The 20,852-nt window shown below is 35.8% G+C and overlaps 1 protein-coding gene across 1 annotated transcript in view; it reads right to left on the bottom strand.

Moving 5' to 3' along the window:
* Nucleotides 1-20,852, bottom strand: part of ADAMTS16 (ADAM metallopeptidase with thrombospondin type 1 motif 16) — a 110,122-nt gene that overhangs the window by 58,122 nt on the left and 31,148 nt on the right. Inside the window, exons 8-13 of the mRNA XM_070747015.1 lie at nucleotides 20,360-20,465; nucleotides 18,699-18,836; nucleotides 17,016-17,169; nucleotides 15,766-15,861; nucleotides 4,394-4,542; nucleotides 2,454-2,626 (exon numbers count right to left, since the gene is read on the bottom strand). Of these exons, the coding sequence (XP_070603116.1) occupies nucleotides 2,454-2,626; nucleotides 4,394-4,542; nucleotides 15,766-15,861; nucleotides 17,016-17,169; nucleotides 18,699-18,836; nucleotides 20,360-20,465 (816 nt within the window). The remainder of the gene's footprint in view (nucleotides 1-2,453; nucleotides 2,627-4,393; nucleotides 4,543-15,765; nucleotides 15,862-17,015; nucleotides 17,170-18,698; nucleotides 18,837-20,359; nucleotides 20,466-20,852) is intronic.

Here is a 20,852-nt window from a genome sequence, read left to right on the forward strand (position 1 = left end):
AGTGACCATCTATGTTTGTGGTTTGATGTAAAAACTGATGGTGAGCAATCCTATACTGCAACCAAAGTATTGGATTTCAGAAAAACAAATTTTAATGCAATGGGGGAATATTTAAATAATGAATTAAAGGGGAGGGATAAAATAGCAGGAGCAAGCACCCAGTGGACTGTATTAAAAAAGGCCATCTTAAAAGCCACAAGACTTTATGTAAAGCAAGTAACTAAAGGTAAAAGGAAGAAGAAACCGCTATGGTTTAGCAATGATGTAAGGGCTATAGTCAATGAAAAAAAGGCTGCCTATAGGAGGTATAAAGAGTCTGGAAGTATAGCTGATAGAGAGGTGTATAAAATGAGACAGAAGGAGGCGAAACAGATAATATATGCTGCTAAAGCCTCAAAAGAGGAAGAAATTGCCAAATCTGTAAAGAAGGGGGATAAAACCTTCTTCAGATATATTATTGATAGGAAGAAGAAAAACTGCAGCATCACAAAGCTTAGTACCGGGAATAAGACATGCATTGATGGGAATAAGGAGATCGCTGACCATTTCAATAGCTACTTCTGTTCAGTTTTCTCAAAAGACACCTTACAAAATAATAATAATACTATAGAGGGATATAGCATTGCTTCCAGCTGTACGGATTCAGCTCCAGTGATCTTAGAAGCCGATGTCTTAGAAGAACTTGAAAGATTAAAGATAAATAAGGCAATGGGTCCAGATGGCATCCACCCCAGAGTTCTTAAAGAACTCAGATCTGTCATTGCTACCCCCCTGACTGATTTGTTTAACAAATCCCTGTTAACAGGAGATGTTCCTGAGGATTGGAGAATGGCCAGTGTTGTGCCTATCCACAAGAAGGGCAGTAGAGAAGAAGCTGGTAACTACAGACCAGTTAGCTTGACATCAGTTGTAGTTAAAATGATGGAGACTCTACTCAAAAAGAGGATAAATCAGCATCTAAAAAACAATAACTTATTGGACCCAAATCAGCATGGCTTTACTGAAGGCAAATCGTGTCAGACTAATCTCATTGAGTTCTTTGACTATGTCACAAAGGTGTTGGATCAAGGTGGTGCCGTGGATATTGCCTATCTGGACTTCAGCAAAGCCTTTGATACGGTTCCACATAAAGAGCTGATAGATAAATTAGTGAAGATTGGACTTAATCCCTGGATAGTTCAGTGGATTTCAAGCTGGCTGAAGCACAGACATCAGAGAGTTATTGTTAATGGTGAGTATTCTGAGCAGAGACAGGTTACAAGCGATGTGCCACAAGGGTCTGTTCTGGGTCCTATTCTTTTTAATATGTTTGTGAGTGACATAGGGGAAGGTTTGGTAGGGAAGGTTTGCCTATTTGCCGATGACTCTAAAGTGTGCAATAGGGTTGATATTCCTGGAGGGGTCTGTAATATGGTAAATGATTTAGCGTTACTAGATAAATGGTCAAAGCAATGGAAACTGCAGTTTAATGTTTCCAAATGTAAAATAATGCACTTGGGGAAAAGGAATCCTAAATCTGAGTATTGCATTGGCAGTTCTGTGTTAGCAAAAACTTCAGAAGAGAAGGGTTTAGGGGTAGTGATTTCTGACAGTCTCAAAATGAGTGAGCAGTGTGGTCGGGCGGTAGGAAAGGCAAGTAGGATGCTTGGCTGCATAGCTAGAGGTATAACAAGCAGGAAGAGGGAGATTGTGATCCCCTTATATAGAGCGCTGGTGAGACCACATTTGGAATACTGTGTTCAGTTCTGGAGACCTCACCTACAAAAAGATATTGACAAAATTGAACGGGTCCAAAGACGGGCTACAAGAATGGTGGAAGGTCTTAAGTATAAAACGTATCAGGAAAGACTGAATGAACTCAATCTGTATAGTCTGGAAGACAGAAGGAAAAGGGGGGACATGATCGAAACATTTAAATATGTTAAAGGGTTAAATAGGGTTCAGGAGGGAAGTGTTTTTAACAGGAAAGTGAACACAAGAACAAGGGGACACAGTCTGAAGTTAGTTGGGGGAAAGATCAAAGGCAACTTGAGAAAATATTATTTTACTGAAAGAGTAGTAGATCCTTGGAACAAACTTCCAGCAGACGTGGTTGGGAAATCCACAGTAACTGAATTTAAACATGCCTGGGATAAACATATATCCATTGCAAGATAAAATACAGGAAATAGTAAAAGGGCAGACTAGATGGACCATGAGGTCTTTTTCTGCCGTCAGTCTTCTATGTTTCTAAATAGGATGTTTAATATTAGAGGCCATGTTTATAGAATACATTCTCTTGATATTTAACAATTAAGTTTGCAAAATCAATCATTTCACAATTTAAAACAGAAACGTGTAAAATATGAAGCCGTATGGTTGAATGCAGCTGGTGTAATTTCTTGAGATGGGGGCTGCTATTACGACACTTGCAATTTCATTCTTCTGACACTTTCAAACATATTTAAATTCACCTTCTACTTGTGTGTATGGTTTCCACTTGTAGTGCCATCCTCTGAACCTCTTGCTGTTGAATTCTGCACACTGAGCAGCTCTAAAGCTAATGCTGTTTAGGGGACACTTCTGAATGTTACAAAGCTTCAACATCCGAGAGGAACCTTCACAGAATTTCCCTCGATGCGAAGGTCTACAACATTAACAGAAAATCTACCTCAAATCACTTATTAATTAATAACATAAATTTAAATAACTCAACAAACAGTAGAAAATAAATGAGACATTCATACAGAAGCTTGTGATTGAAACGTTCTTATCCCATCACCCTAATATATAATATATGCATATAATTATGATTAAAAAATCAGTTTTACAAAGTAGTTGTCTGCATAAAAGCTATAAGGTTCAGTGTGTGATACTGGACAGTTCCTCATTTACTTACATTCTGCTCACTGCTTTCCATATGAGCATGCTTAATCTAGAAATAGGCCAAAACGATTGGCCCTAATTTGTCACCCAATTCACAAGCTGCTGACAGTTGGGAAATTAGCACCTTCAAGTGGTACACTGACAGAACATTTGCTACAGTCATTTTTCCTTGGCAGAAAACCTCTGAGAAGGACTAGAATTTTATTTTTAACTGACCATAATTTTTGTTTTTTTGAGAGGTGATGTTGATCTTGCACTACATTGAGAATTTCTCTTTCCATCATGAATTGATTGTTCTTCCATGAAATGGAGAGCTATACAATTCAAGGAAAAATGATATGCAAACTTTTATTCCTTTGCTGTGGCATTAACTCATTTATTTCCACTCCAGCTAGCTTTATTATGTTCACAGCACTTTCACTAAAATATGTAATGTTATTTTGGAAACTTGAAAAGTCCAGAAACATTATTCTTGAAATTAAGATTACGTATATTCTCTAATTAAGTATATATCATGGTGAAGGGCAGAAGGTGCTAAATATTCTTCAACTATTGCTCCTGGGGCCAAGGAAAGCCAAGTGAGAAGCTTAGTAAAGTGTATTGTGCATTATATCCTAAGTATACCATCTTCAACTAAAATGCATACATTTCCCACTCCCTATTGGCAGTTGTGTCCTTAACATTATCAATGTGATGACACTGTTCAAAAGATATTGAGAATTATGGCTATTGAGCAGATCAAAATTTTAATGATGCGTAGCCTAAAATTTAAACAAAGCAGACTCCTAAAATGATGGATCAGAATGCATCCCTTGCAAATGCGAGTAGAAATGCAACTTTTAAATAAAACTGTTTATGGAACCTCCTCTGCCATTTAAAGAATTTTCATTTCTGAGATTGTTTGGAGCCCTTGGAACTCATGCACATTAATTTTGAATGTGCATGAGTTCCTCTTGATTTTACTTGCACCTCTGAATCTAATTCTTGTTCACAAGTAACAATGCATGTGCAGAGCAATGGACAGTGTTGGGCCCTTAGCTAAGGATGGAAACCTATCTTTAAAATTATAGGGAGATATAACAGGGATTATAGGGAGACATAACAGGGATACATTTGAGTAGATTTTAAATACAAGAATTTAGAATTTAGAATCAAGCACAAACAATAAATTTGCAATCCTATGCAAATGATTCCAGCTTACTCATCTTCTCAGATATTAACTTCAATTCCTTCATTTTCCTACTGGTTTTTTTTAATAAAACAGGATTACTTCATATTAAAAATTCTGCCTTCACAAGCCTTCAAGTAAAACACTCTCTTCTGCACAAGAGGATCATAGCCAGATGAACAAACTATTAGTTCAGCAAAGAAATAGATCCAATGTACCTTTTCAAAGTCCAGCATTATGTCCTAATCTTGGACCACTTTTAAAAACAATTGTTCCTACCATAAATCGTTATGATTAGCTTGAACAATTTAGATTGCATCTCAAAGTGCTTAGACCCAAAACAAGGAAACACTCAGTCACCTTGGATTAGAACAGTTTCGTTCTCGATGAGATATACCTCCTCCACAGGTTCTAGAACAGGATGACCAGCTGGACCACTCAGACCAATGTCCATGGATTGGTTTCGGTCCTTCATCGCCATATTTCACACATTGACCACCACGGCACCACTACAACATACAACAAGTTTGTTTGTGTGAGAGTAAGCAATTATTAATAGATTGTGAATTCAAATAATATAGGACTTGGCTGTATTATCTTGGAAACAAAATGCGGGTGTCCAACAATGAACAGTAATGGAATAATACCACACCAGCTCTATTTAAGTACTTGACAGCAGAGTAGTTACTACATTCAGGAGTAATAGCAGATTTTGGATGTTTTTGAGATGGTCCCGTTTAATATACATTAAGTAGTTTTGGCTATGTAAGACATCTTTGTGAAAGAACTACAATAAATCCAGCTTAATATCCAACTTATCATCATCAGACAGAAGTACCCAGCCAACTTTATTTGAACTCAGAAGCCAGGCAAGGTTGGGTTTGGTGAATATTGTGAGTGGTAATACTAGATTGGCAAATCACTTCCAGATGGTACCAAGAATATTAATAAACTATGTTCCTGAAATCAGTAGTTTATTTATTTATTACTTAGATTTGTATGCCGCCCCTCTCCGAAGACTAATTAAGAATAATTTAATGAAGAGTTTATTTTTAAGTTACAATCAACACGTAATTAGGGTAATTCTAAATCTATAATAATCATACAGATAGGATGCAATTATTTTCATACACATTTCCCCTACTCATTGGATTTCTTCAATGAGGTAGACTTTTCAAAGAACAAGGGTTTTAACAGTAAAACTATCTTATTTGGAAAGCCTGCCATTTAATCTAGGCTGGTTTTACAGCATTTGAATTGTTAATGTTATCAGTGTACAATTATAAGCAAAAATCTCCAATATTAAGTATCTAACATAAAAAACAACAGATTGATTGATTGATTGACTTGACTTCTCAAACAACTCATAGCAAAAATGAAAAACTAAACATACAGCCACTTTCTTTGGATCTCAGCAATTACTACAGTAAAAAAATGTCAATTTTTGTACAAATTTTGAGGTATTGATAAATTTAGTAAGAACTAAATTAGTTTATGAAGATAATACAATTAGAGAGGATATTAACTATGATCACCAAGTATATGTAGCAATTCAAGAGGAAATATATTACTGATTCAATTTTAGTGACTGAATATATATATATTCACATGTTTTTGCTGAAGTTTATTTTTTTTAAATTAAGGCAAAAAATTCAGCAAAAACATGTGATACATACAGAACATAGTTTGTTGGCTATGAATAAATTGAAATGGCCCTGGGTTGGGCCTAGAGGCAAAAAGGAGCTGTGACATTCCCTCAATATACCAGGGTGATCCAACAGAAGAAAAACAACACACACACATATATATATATATCACATATTTTTGCTGAATATTTAAAATTAATATTTAAAATTTATTTATTTATTAGATTTGTATGCCGCCCCTCTCTGTAGACTTTTTATATGTTTTTATATATATAAAAAGAACTTGGCAGGGGATATTAAATAAAACTTCCCATTGACATCTCTGAGAGTGAAGCATTAATATATGCAGTGTAAACACTCTTTATTTGAAGGCATACAAATGTTGTAAAACAATTTGAAGGTATTAAGAGGCAGATGTATGACTAATTTTAGTGAACAGAGTATCAATTCTACATATCAGGTTTACATAGAGTCGTGGAAAACAGAGTGTGCCCTTGATCCATATGGTAGTGAAAAGAGGATTGAATAATGAAGTTTTAAGCAAGTCACCCTTCATGTAATGCCATGTAGCTATATTAGGCTCTACTTCTCATCATCCTAAGGTTGCATGGTCAAGGGGATAATGCAAACTTTAGTCTAATACACAGGAAGGCATGGAATTGGGAAAGGTACATTGGCAACCTGGAACAATGAGATTTGGCAGATATTTGGGTTTTTTCCCTCCATGGATTTATTTATTTATTATTTATTAGATTTGTATGCCGCCCCTCTCTGTAGACTTTTTATATGTTTTTATATATATAAAAAGAACTTGGCAGGGGATATTAAATAAAACTTCCCATTGACATCTCTGAGAGTGAAGCATTAATATATGCAGTGTAAACACTCTTTATTTGAAGCATACAAATGTTGTAAAACAATTTGAAGGTATTAAGAGGCAGATGCATGACTAATTTTAGTGAACAGAGTATCAATTCTACATATCACAATCTAAGGCGCTCTACTTGACCTAAGTCCAAACTTTTCCTAGATCCAGCAGAGATCTAATAATAAATCAGCAACAAGCCAAATCAAATATAATTTAATTTTTCCATAAGCTTGTCTATCAAAGACAAATTTCTACACTGTTCCTTCTGTCTAGAATTAGTGGGAATAAATAACAATGTAGAGACATCAGGAATCAAATAAATTACATTTGGATGGTTTACAGAAGTCCAGCCATTGTTGTGAAACATTATAAGTCTTCTGGAAGTCCCAATGCACATTGTTTCTATGGCCTTTAATGCCCTTTTATATACTTGACGCCATGATGGAGTAGTAGGAAAGAGACTAAGTGAAAGCACAGAATTTTCTTTTCAAAAAATTATAGTTTTGCATACATGGTAACTTTTATGTCAGGTATATACAAAAATACATCACATATGAAAAATTCATGTAATTATTAAAAAAAATATCAGTTTCTAAACCTATTTCTAATACAGATTATTCACTTCTTTCCATGAAGTAGTTCTCATACATAGGGGGACCTCTTTATTTTCAGTCAATTTCCTAATCAGAACAAAGCCCTCAGTCAGTTACAGGACATGTCTTTGACTATGTCACAAAGGTGTTGGATGAAGGTGGTGCTGTGGATATTGCCTACCTGGACTTCAGCAAAGCCTTTGATACGGTTCCACATAAAGAGCTGATAGATAAATTAGTGAAGATTGGACTTAATCCCTGGATAGTTCAATGGATTTGCAGCTGGCTGAAGCGTAGACATCAGAGAGTTATTGTTAATGGCGAGTATTCTGAGCAGAGTCAGGTTACAAGCGGTGTGCCACAAGGATCTGTTCTGGGTCCTATTCTTTTTAATATATTTTTAAGTGACATAGGGGAAGGTTTGGTAGGGAAGGTTTGCCTATTTGCCGATGACTCTAAAGTGTGCAATAGGGTTGATATTCCTGGAGGCGTCTGTAATATGGTAAATGATTTAGCTTTACTAGATAAATGGTCTAAGCAATGGAAACTGCAGTTTAATGTTTCCAAATGTAAAATAATGCACTTGGGGAAAAGGAATCCTCAATCTGAGTATTGTATTGGCAGTTCAGTGTTGGCAAATACTTCAAAAGAAAAGGATTTAGGGGTAGTGATTTCTGACAGTCTCAAAATGGGTGAACAGTGCAGTCAGGCGGTAGGGAAAGCAAGTAGGATGCTTGGCTGCATAGCTAGAGGTATAACAAGCAGGAAGAGGGAGATTATGATCCCACTATATAGAATGCTGGTGAGACCACATTTGGAATACTGTGTTCAGTTCTGGAGACCTCACCTATAAAAAGATATTGACAAAATTGAACGGGTCCAAAGACGGGCTACAAGAATGGTGGAAGGTCTTAAGCATAAAACGTATCAGGAAAGACTTAATGAACTCAATCTGTATAGTCTGGAGGACAGAAGGAAAAGGGGGGACATGATCGAAACATTTAAATATATTAAAGGGTTAAATAAGGTCCAGGTGGGAAGTGTTTTTAATAGGAAAGTGAACACAAGAACAAGGGGACACAATCTGAAGTTAGTTGGGGGAAAGATCAAAAGCAACATGAGAAAATATTATTTTACTGAAAGAGTAGTAGATCCTTGGAACAAACTTCCAGCAGATGTGGTAGATAAATCCACAGTAACTGAATTTAAACATGCCTGGGATAAACATATATCCATCCTAAGATAAAATACAGAAAATAGTATAAGGGCAGACTAGATGGACCATGAGGTCTTTTTCTGCCGTCAGACTTCTATGTTTCTATGTTTCTATGTTTTATATAATTGTTTTGTTAATTTTCAGGCATCATTTTTCTTTTGGAAATTATTTCTAGAATAACTTTTCAAAATGGCTTCTCAATTAGGCATTTTTTAGGGTGAGGAAGGAGCTGAAAGCTTTAGAGCAACTTGTGCCAGCCTCTTTTTGGTATGTCCACTAACAGGTGCACCAGTTGTGGCCATATTTGGACAGGGAGTCATTGCTCACAGTCACTCATCACCTCGAGGTTTGATTATTGCACCGCTCTCTACATGGGGCTACCTTTGAAAAGTGTTCGGAAACTTCAGATCGTGCAGAATGCGGCCGCGAGAGCCATCGTGGGGCTTCCTAGATTCGCCCACGTTTCTGCAACCCTCCGCGGCCTGCACTGGCTGCCGATCGGTTTCCGGTCACAATTCAAAGTGTTGGTAATGACCTTTAAAGCCCTACATGGTATTGGGCCAGAATACATCCGGAACTGCCTTCTACCGCAAGAATCCCAGCAGCTGATAAGGTCCCACAGAGTTGGCCTTCTCCGGGTCCCGTCGCCCAAACAATGTCGTTTGGCGGGCCCCAGGGGAAGAGCCTTCTCTGTGGCGGCCCTGGCCCTCTGGAATCAACTCCCCCTAGAGATTAGAACGGCCCCCACCCTCCTTGTCTTTCGCAAATTACTCAAGACCCACCTTTGTCGCTAGGCATGGGGGAGTTAGGATATTCTTTCCCCTAGGCCATGACAAGTTATGTATGGTATGTTTGTGTGTATGTTTGGTTTTTATAATAAGGGTTTTTAGTTGTTTTATTAAATTGGATTGTTACATGTTGTTTTTTATCATTGTTGTTAGCCGCCCCGAGTCTGCGGAGAGGGGCGGCATACAAATCCAATAAATAATGATGATAATAATAATAATAATAATAATAATAATAATAATAATAATAATAATAACAGGCCTGAAGGCATGCTGAAGACAAGTAGACTAGAATGAAAGCTCTATCACTTTTCTCATCTTCATGCATTTGCAATAGTACATGAAAAAGGCTTATTTATTTATTTATTTTATTATTTATTTTATTACTTATTTATTTTATACATCATGTTTCTAGATTGCCCATCCATCTCAAGGATGGGTTTATATGTAAACATAAGAAATAGCAAATATTACTACAAATGTTGGCTGCTAAACATAGTCCTAATATATGCATCATGTTCGGTGATATTTATTTGTTTATCAAGCGTACAAGGTAGCAGGTATAGACATAAACATAAACATAAACAGACTGGTTTATGAATGATTCCATGATTTTGCAGGTGATGCAACATAATGAGATTGGTTTATAATTGCTGGGATCTCCTTTTTTGAAGATAGGGATGATTGTGACTAGTCAGAAGTTGGGTAAGGAGTTAATCCTGAAATATTTATCAAAGATTATGCTTAGGGGTTCATCTAAGGCTGTGGAGAGCTTTTTTGAAAAATATGCACATAATCTATCAGATCCAATAGAGATGGATTTAGGTTGCCTAATGCTCTTTAAACATTATCTTCTATAAAATCAATTTGTGTTAGATTGTTGTAATTATTTGTGGTACAACTAGGAAATATTGGGCATGAGCCATTGCTGTTTGCAAAGATTGAGATGAAGAATGTGTTTAAAAGGTTGGCTTTAATGGCTTCTTTATTATAATTTTTACCATTAAGTCCTTTAAGGGGTGTGATAAATCTTGAGTCTTTGAGTTGGTTGTTTACAAAGTTATAGAAGTTGGGGGTGGATTTCGTGCGTAGAAAATTTTCTTCTTGATTAATGTGATAATTGATGCATTTAGTCTTTATTTGGTGACATAGATTTTTGTAGCAGTTTTTAAATGGAGCCAATTTTGGTTTTTTGGTTTTTCGCCAAAGAGATCTTTTTTGGGATTGAAGCTTCCTTATTTTTATGGGGGGTTGGTTGGTTTTGGTGATTATTAGTGGTAGATAATGACTCTTTGGATTTTGAGCAAAAATATATTGTTGCGGTATGTCCATGTTAAGAAAGTACTTTTTATCAATATTCAAAAAAATTAAAATTTCTATACTCAAATTTCTAATTTAAAAGGTTTTGAAAAGCTAGAGTTCATTTAAACAGATTTATTGCAATTCAGAATTCCTGCTTCAGCTGAGCTATAACTAAAACACGAGATGTTTGGGGTTTAGTTGAGTTCATTTTTGCAAGAAGATTTTTATTTTCCTCTGAGACACCTGGTCTTTGTGATAAACTGCAGCACATCCAAGGTCACAGAGTTTGTCCAGAGGACAAAACAATAAAAACTTCATTTCTTTTCACTATATCCACACCTTCATTTAAAATGTTACTGCCACTGTCTCAACTTCAGCCATGTTTGGTGTAAAAATAGAATATGACCACAGTGGTCAGTGTAATTTTAATTTCTGTAAGTTTTATAGTTATTCCTAGTATGATTGTCTCAGGAATTCTGGGAGTTGAAGTACACAAGTCATAGAAGAGACAACTTTGCCTACTTCTGCTCTACTTGCTCCAAATGTTTCTTTCCAGCCCTAACCAGGTGGTAACGATGTTCCCAGCTCTTACTGGTTTGCAAGCTCTTTCATTGTTACTCTTTCCAAATAAGGTTTTTTTAAGCCCTAACCAGGGGATAAAATAATGTGCTGAAGCTGACCAGACTAAGGATGCTAGCCAGATCTGGTAGGCAGATTTTCCACCCTATTTTCCTCCCCAAAATCTAAGGTGCATCTTATACTCTGGTGCGTCTTATACTCCGAAAAATAAGGTAATGGTTGATTTGCTGAGAGCTAGTTTCCTTTGACTGTTTGAAGCTGGCTGATCATTTGAAGCACCTTAGGCCTGAAGCAGCGCCTTATCTCAACTTCTATCCCATAAGCTTCACAGTACAAGTCTGAGATTTTTCCATGTACCAGATGAGATAGATACCATCAACACACATTAGCTAAACCAGGAAGGTCTTTTTAATCCTATATGCTTAGGCATCAGGCAATCTGGACTGTATGATTGGTTTTTTAATAAGGATTTTTAAAAATTGTTTTTTAATATTGGATTTGTATATGCATTGCTTGTTGTGAGCCGCTCCAAGTTCTCGGAGAGGGGCGGCATACAAATCTAATAAATAATAATAATAATAATAATAATAATAATAATAATAATAATAATTATTATTATTATTATTAATCTATACAAGTGAGATAATTGAACAACAGAAGGCGCTGGTGATGGACCATGAATCATTTCATTCACTTTGCTGGAAAAGACACTTTTCATTCACAAAAATAAGTCATTTAATATATTTTGGTGGTTTTTTTTAAAATTAAACATTGTTGGGAATATTTCTGATCCTGAATAGAGATAATAAATCATATGGAGAAGCAGGATTTTGCATGTGTATCACATTGAATTTGAGCTGAGGTGACGCAGTGAGTAGAGTGCAGTACTGCAGGCCACCAAAGCTGACTGCTAGATCTGCAGGTCAGCAGTTCAAACCTCATCACTGGCTCAAGGTTGACTCAGCCTTCCATCCTTCTGAGGTGGGTAAAATGAGGAGCCGGATTGTGGGGGCAATAGGCTGACTCTATTAAAAAGTGCTATTGCTAACATGTTGTAAGCCACCCTGCATCTAAGGAGAAGGGCGGCATAAAAACATTGAATAAAATAAATAAACAAACAAACAAACAAACAAATAAATAAATAAATTTGAATGTGATGCATACCTGAATGGGTGCTGTTTGTTATGTTCAGGGTTTGTTTGTTGCATATTCAAAAGGATGCCTTCTGAAAAGAGTATAATTCTGAGATGCAACTTCTGTATTTGGGTATGCATTTAGGCAGAGGTGGGCTGCTAAGGTGGAACGGTGACGTGTGCTCGCCCATGTGGCTCTGAGTTCTAGTGGAGTCAAGTGCAATTATGCTACTGCACTTGGGCAGGTAGCAAAATCGCACACGGAGCTGCAGGTGCGCCTGTTTCAGTGCACTTTTTTGCTACTTGCACAGGTGCAGTAGCATAATTGCGCTGGATTCTGCTAGCACACAGAGCCACGGGGGCGAGTACACATCACTGTTCGTTCCACCCTAGCAGCCCACCTCGGCATTTAGGTGAATAAAGCAGCCTGCTTCCATATTAGATTCATGGCTTTCCTCCCCCACTTGGACCAAGGGACTATGTTTAGAATCTTATATTTCAAAGAGACTATCCACAGTCATCTTGTCAGATTTTATGTTATTGTTCTAGATTGTATCCCCTTATATTTATGAGAATGATTTATGGCAAGTGACATTTTAAAAATAGTAAATGTGCACATAGTAAAGAAAGCAAAGAGATTGTGCAGTGCTATCTGATTTATAAATGAAGTCATTTGTTTGAGATTGATTATTCCTGTCTGTTATTCTTGGACAAACAAACACACTCACACACAGCACTTCTCTTGGGACTGTCAGTCAGGATTACACCCCATTTAACCTAAAAGTACACATTGGCTTTGATGTGAAAGTTTAAACTGAGTCTGTCTGCATTCAACTTGACATGTGCCTTGTTTATGATATATCCTTGAAATCTTGTCTGGAGTCAAATGACTCAATAGTTTTGTTTGGAAAAAGAGCTCAACATGATATTTCTTCTTCTAAGAACTGAAGCTAAAAATAATCATAATGAAAATGATTGGCTGCTTTGAGATAGGCAACCTGTTAGTCTTGGTGTGATAATGAACTACAGCTTGTATCACTGCTGGTCATTGACCATGCTGCTTGCAGATAATAGGTAAGGTGCATACAGCAACATCTGAAAGGCAAAAGCACTCTCCTATCCCACTATTTGTAATGATGTCTACACCTCACAGTTTAATTATTTTTTCATTTGTGTATTCAGAGAGGCAATATTTGCAGCTTGTTGAAGTTACACAGCATGATTCTGCCTCTGTTTGAAGCTCAAACTCAATATTCTTTAATTCATATAAATAAAAATTATGTAATGAATTGGTAATGCCATGAGGGGAGGGAGGTTTTAATTTTTGTTCTCTGCTGTAATCTTGATACAAATCACCTCCCCAGATATTAGGATGAAAACTTCCACACGTGTAAACAGAAACTTCTTCTGGAATAAATTGCAGGTGTGAGACTCCCCCAAGCCTCAGCCAATTTTTCTCACTTATCTGGGTCAAATCTGGGTTGAACTACTTACATCTGAGATTTGATGCTGAATTACTGAGAATAACTGGAAGAATTCTGCTACATTTAACTAGGATTAGAAGAAGCTATTTGAGATAGGCAAGGGGAAGGAAAAGGTGAGAGATGGGATGGCTAAAGCAAAAAAAGGAGGATATGGAGTTTGTGGGATATAAGGGTGTGTGGAAAAGAAGGAGGTCATAGGGTGCAAAATTAGATGCAGATAGGTTAGTGAAAGATAGAGTGAATTAATGACTAAATAACTTCAGAGAGTTCTGTAATGGTGCCTAAAGAAGACAAAACGTGCTGGTAGAGGAAAAGGCATTCATGGGGTGGAAGTTGGAACACTGAGTACTCATACTGGATGGATTAAAGAGAGGAGAAGAATTATGAAATGGAAAGAAAAAAACATGGCTGATATTATTTTGACATAGCCCTCTTGAATAAACAACATATAAAAAAGAATCTTCAGTGATCTACTGGTGAAGTATCATCTACTTCACCAGAAGAGCCCTTCATTTCTCCACCTGAAACAGAATACCCTACAAAAATAGACTCACTATCCTGGGTCTAGAAAGCTTAGAACTACGACGCCTAAAACACAATCTAAGTATTGCCCACAAGATCATATGCTGCAACGTTCTACCTGTCAATGACAACTTCAGCTTCAATCGCAACAACACAAGAGCATGCAACAGATTAAAACTTAATATTAACCGCTCCAAACTTGACTGTAAAAAATATGACTTCAGCAATCGAGTTGTCGAAGCGTGGAACTCATTACCGGACTCAGTAGTGTCAACCCCAACCACCAACATTTTTCCCTTAGACTATCCACGATTGACCTCTCCAGGTTCCTAAGAGGTCAGTAAGGGGTGTGAATACGTGCACTAGTGTGCCTTTCGTCCCCTGTCCAATTGTCTCTCCTTTATCTCCTTTATCTTTTCTTCCTTTCATATATCTTCTCCTCTATTTTTATATCTTTTCTCCTATCCTTTTCTTTATATATATTACTATTTGTCTATTCTCTTCAATGTGTATTGTGTATTGGACAAAATAAATAAATAAATAAAATAAATAAATCTGAATGTTTTTTTCTAAATAAATGTGGGAATAAAGGAAAAACAAGGCAGCAGAAACAGAACAGCAGTACAAAGCAAGGAAGTAAAGAAAATGAGCCCAACATAACTATGTAAAAAGTGTAACCAATTGCTGCTTTTATTTATATATCTTATACAGAGAGGTGAAAGCTTTTTCACTAGCATTATATTTCAATTGCAGGTGTTAGGCTGGTTCCTAGCAAGTGCAACTCAAAGTACTGTCCTTAAAACCTTATGAAACTTCTCTGTCTGCCCACTTGTGCAATCAACATGGAAGGCCATTTATATTTCTGGGTGAATTGTTGATGGATTGAGCAGAATATACAAAGTTTAAATAAAAACAAAAACTTGATTACTTGATTATTCCAGACTTCTTTCTCTTTCAAAAGCTATTCTTTGTTCCACAAGGCCCCGATTAATCAGTGATATGATATTCATAGATGTGCCTTTTCTGGTACAGGCATCACCAAAAATGACAAGAAGCCGACTAGAGCTTACTGAGTTAAGAGGATATTTAAACTTTCTTCCTATGTGACTTCCAGGATCACAAGAAGACACTCAGGACCATAAACTGATCCCAAGGGTGCAGTGATTCTAATAAAAGGATTTCCCACACAACCTATTCTATTCTTTGGAGATGGCCAAACTTGCTATCGGCTGTGGGAAAGCTTGACCAGCATCTTACATTTTTAATACTAGCATCACTAAGGAAAGAGGATGCAAGTCAACTCTTCAATACATCAAAAGAATAGTTATTATGCATAGGATAATATGAAAGGCTCTAGGTAAGGAAAGGAACAAACATCTATCTAAATTCAAATGATTCAGATGTAGTAACAGTGCTTAACAGATACTGAATGTCTGCATATCTAAGCACTCTTGGCAAAATAAAGTATTCAATTCAATTCAGTTCAGTTCAATTCAATTCAAATAGCAAGCAATGCATTTTCTTTCTCATTTCAACTCACATTTTTCACAGCTCCCACTTGTACCCCCATTTATATAAATAATATCTATCGAATATTTTCTTACCATATCATAACCACAGATTGAACCTTCTGCAGCTGGCATAAATTTGGTTTCACATTTTCTGCCAACTCGATGGCACCACAATGCTTTACAGATATCCTGGATAAGGGAAGGACTGCATTAAGAATGATTTATTTCCAAATGTATCTATAGCTAGAACAAAAAAAGCTCATGCTCATAGTAGGTATATACCATTACAACATCTACATAGGGAATTGGGATTTTTTTTTGGCTATCTTAAAACAGGACAAGGCAACAATAGCAGCAACAGCATTTCTGCATGTATTACATCCATGGAATTCCATGGAATGACAAGAAAAGTTACTGAAATACGGATGGTTCTTGATTTACAACAGTTCATTTAGTGACCATTTATAGTACTGAAAAAAGTGACTTATGACTGGGTTTTGCACTTATGACCATGAACATGTGATCAAAATTTAGATGCTTGGCAACTGACTCATATTTATGACAGTTGCTATGTCCCAGGGTCACCTTTTGCAACCTTCTGACAAGCAAAGTAAATGGGGAAGTCAGATTCACTTAATAACCATGTTACTGACTTAACAACTGCAGTGTCCATTTAACGATGGTGTAAAAAAGGTCATAAAATGGGGCAAAATTCATTTAAGAACTGTCTCAGTTACACTAATTTTGAGTTCAATTATGGTTGTAAAATCAGGATTACCCATAACTGAGTTGTCTATCCAAAGATTGTAAATAGGATCAATACAAATGTTTCACATCAAACCAAGAAATTATTTTCTGGATTTCTATCCACCAAGCTATTAGGAAAAGGGTTTCCCAAGGGATGTCAATCCAACTTTGGATTGCTCTTTCCCAGGACACCGCTCATTCCAAGATCTTTTCCAGCACAAATGAATACTTTGAAATTTCCAAGCTGTTTGCTAGTTTTTATTTTCACTAGCAGCTCTTTTATTGAACTATTCTAAGCTGTTCTGGAAACTGTTTTGAATGGAGAAGTCATATGAAATATAATATGTATTTACTTATGCAAATAAATATATAGAAAAGTAAGCTATTTAAATCAAATCAGTTTATTAACTTCTAATATAGGTGGAATGATAGTTCATAAGAATTAGGAAATACACTATTTTAAAATTAATGCATCTCACACTTTTATGTAAGGAATAAAATATAATAATACACATAACATTAATCTAGAGTCCCTAGATTAAATAATTTATTGAATTTAATCTAGTTTAAGACTAGATTAAATAATTTTTCTTTACTTTTTTAAAGTCCATCATGCATAGTTTAGCTTTTTCTCCGAATTGCCATTTGCACTGAATAGTTGCATCATAAAGCTGCCCTGGAAGCTTCTCTGGATACTTGTATTCCTGCACAGGCTTTGGTTGATCAGCAAGACACAAGGACTGAGGAGAGCTAAAGAGATCCAAAGAAGACATTTTTGGTTAAATCGATTTCAGATTTAAAAGTGACCTTTGTAATAGCTACTCACTTCTGAAAGAGGACAGTTTTAGATCACATAGAAATTCTGATTACATGATACCAGCTTCAAAGATAGACTAGTCCAGGAAACCAATGACAGTTAGATCAGTACTACTTTTGTTGTAAAGCTATAGTAAGGGAATCTTGCAACTTTGTGTGTTCTTTCCCCTTTAACCCTTTATCTTGTGAAAAATAGGGAGGGATATGAGACATTTACTCATGTAACCTTCTTGGTTCAAACTCAGGCCCCTTTTATCTAACCATTGTCTTTCTTTTGTCCTTAAAGGACATTTCCTCTGTTTTCTACATTTATTTATTTATTTATTTTTATTTATTTATTTTTGTCAAATACGTATTGGTAGTATACAAAGATATAACAATGGGCACTTATGCATGCCCCTTACTGACTTCTTAGAAATCAGGTGAAGTCAAAAGTGTATAACCTAAATGTAAAGTTTTGGGGGTTAGGTGATGATACTACAGTAAGTGTAGGCAAAGTTGGCTCTTCTATGACTCGTGGACTTCAACTTCCAGAATTCCTGAGTCAATTCATGCTAGCTCAGGAATTCTGGGAGTTGAAGTCAACGTGTCACAGAAGAGCCAACTTTCTCTACTCCTGTACTACACAGTCAGGTAGAGAGTTCCATGCATTAACTATTCAGTTGCTAAAGTAGTATTTCCTACAGTCAAGTTTGGAGTGAGTTTACTTTGAGTTTATATCTGTTGTGTGCTGGTGTATTGTTGTGGTTGAAGCTGAAGTAGTCGTCGACAGGAAGGACATTATAGCAGATGACTTTATGGCCTATGCTTAGGTCGTGTTTAAGGCAATGCAGGAATATGAGACAGCTAAGCTAGGGATGATGCCTATGTAGATGAACTATCATTTTATGCTAAATGACTCAGATCAATAATGGAATTTTTCAAATAGGAGAAAGAAAAGCTAGAACTTTGATTTAGATTTCTTAGTTGTTTTGCAATTATTACAAAATTTGCACTTACAGATGCCATTAACATGGTGCAAAAATATGTTTATTTATACATAAGAAATATGAGTCTTGTACATCTGCAAGGACTAAAGTCCCATGTTTGATGGCTGAGGACATTTACACTTTTATTTCAACTCATTTGGTGAGTTCCCAGGAAAGATTGGATGCATGCAGTCTTCTCCCTGATATGTACCTTGAATGCATTAACCAAATTCCTGCAATATGTTCTTTTCTCCCAAAAAATAAACTGAGGAAATGTAATCCATCAACAGCTACTTTATGAACCATATAGAATCATACTAGATTTATCACCATGTGTAATCTGAAACGCTGAGTCTGAAATTCACCAGATCTCACTGCATATATATTGGTATCTACAGCTTTCTGCAATGAAACTTTCCCATTTTAAGGGACAAAAACAACTTTCTCAGAGCTTATGCTTTTTCCTTACTGAAATCACTCACTTAGCACAGGTACCTTAGAAATTTGTAGAGATATTGACGACTACAAGCTGACCAGGAGAAGACTCCATTGTGTCCTGCTAGTGTGGGTGACATAATATTACCTTCAGATTTTTTGCAAATATTTCCTTCTCCATCATGGACCATGCCAAAGCTGTAAGAGGCAAAATGTTAAAGTTATACCTTTACAAATATTGTCTCATATTGCTAGAATTTACATTGAGCAGAAGAGTAATCTCAACTACTATTTTCAGTATTGTGCACAATCTTAATATGGTTAGACTTTTGAAATGCAATGATTTTGCAGTACATTTAAACATTCTATCTAAATAATTTTATTCAGCATAAACATACATAGCTTCACATATGCTTATCAATGTTTGTACTTTTTACAGGTTATAAATAATTTTAGACAATAATGAATTTAAATAGACTACCAGATTGATAAAAGCAAGTTTATTTATTTGCCCCTACGAAATTGTAACCTGCATTGAACTTGGCTGGCCTAATTTGTTTAATACTATACATTGGATCCTAAAAACTGATATTCAATGGTATATTCAGTGAGGATGATCACTGGTGGTGATTGAAAACTACATTAACAGACCAGATTATGGCTTTAAACACTTTCTTTATGGTAGCACAAATACAATGGCACAGGAATTGTGCACACAACTACAAATTGTCATAGTTTTTTGCTTTGTTCTGCAATCTGTGGGTGTAAGAGACAGAGATTCTACATATTGATAAAGTATAACAATTCTCTCTCACTCTGTGTGTATGTATGTGTATATATATATAAGTAGGTAGGCAGACAGACAGATAGACAGACACACATACATGTATACATATGAAAAAATTATACACATTACAATCTCTGGGACATTTCAATATTTTTTATATACTAAGTTTTCATCAGTTCCTGCTGACATTGTCAGAGTGTAAAATCCCCATTAAAGAGATGCTTGCTTTTATGTAATGCTGATAAAAACAAGCAATTCTTCAATGAGGATTACACTCTGACGATATCAGAAGGGGCTGACAAAAGCTATATTCAAAAAATTTAAATGTTGCAGAGATTGTGATGTCTTTCGTTTCTTCATCTATAACTATACTTGGAACTTGTATTTTTGGACAATTCATTATATATATACATATATGTATATATGTATATATGTATATATGTATATATATATAGCTACCTGATGAAAGCAAATAAGCCCCAAATATATTACACACACGCACACAAATACACACACACACACACACACAAATACACACACACACACACACACAAACACACACATATAAAATCTCAGTATAAAATTGTAAGACATGTTACTGAGGTGTTTATAACACATGTCACTGGCAAATTATGACCATGAGCTAGAATCTATAGTTTAAATAGGATTTTTAATATTTTAGTTCTAGCCACTCTAATAGACAGTCCTGGGAGCCTACATGCTAAGAAGATGGAACATGGGGCAGATCAGCAGCTCCAGTATATTTTCTTTTATACTTAAATATCAAACTGTGATTAAAATGTAGGCAGTAACCCTAATTAATAGAAATCACACAACATGATTGAATATCTAAAATAATCATTTTTTGGTCATTTTTTGGCAGGAAAGAGTTTAAAACTCTTTTACACTTCAAAAAACAGATCGACAAACTTACTTATGCCCAGATTCATGAGCAATAGTAAAAGCAAGTCCAAGTCCAGTATCTTCATTAATAGTACAGCTGCGGTATTTACTGCACATGCCACTTATTGGTGCAAATCCTGGAGTGTTTAATTGAAAAAAAAGAAGATAAACAGCATGCCTTAGGAAAAAAAATGGGATTAGACAATTAAAATAAGGTAGGAAGAGATGTCTCCCTTTTTTAATTGCAAAAAAAGTGATAAATGTTGATAGCATATAACTGTTGTCTTTGAGTCACATATTTATTTCCTGTAGTCCCTAGAGGCTTCAACTGAGATGCATTACAAATCCCATGGATGCATTAGAAACCAGATTTTTCTAATAGTAGAAAGTAGAAAGATGCTGGCACAGAATATTTTCATTCATTAATAAGATTGGTATCCTTTCCTACTCCTACTTTCCTACTCCGATTAGCATTATAAGGAGAACATGGATAAATCTCTATGAACTTGATATTATTTAGCCTC

The sequence above is a fragment of the Erythrolamprus reginae genome, chromosome 3, assembly GCF_031021105.1.
Source record: "Erythrolamprus reginae isolate rEryReg1 chromosome 3, rEryReg1.hap1, whole genome shotgun sequence".
In the NCBI taxonomy this organism is placed as follows: Eukaryota; Metazoa; Chordata; class Lepidosauria; order Squamata; family Dipsadidae; genus Erythrolamprus; species Erythrolamprus reginae.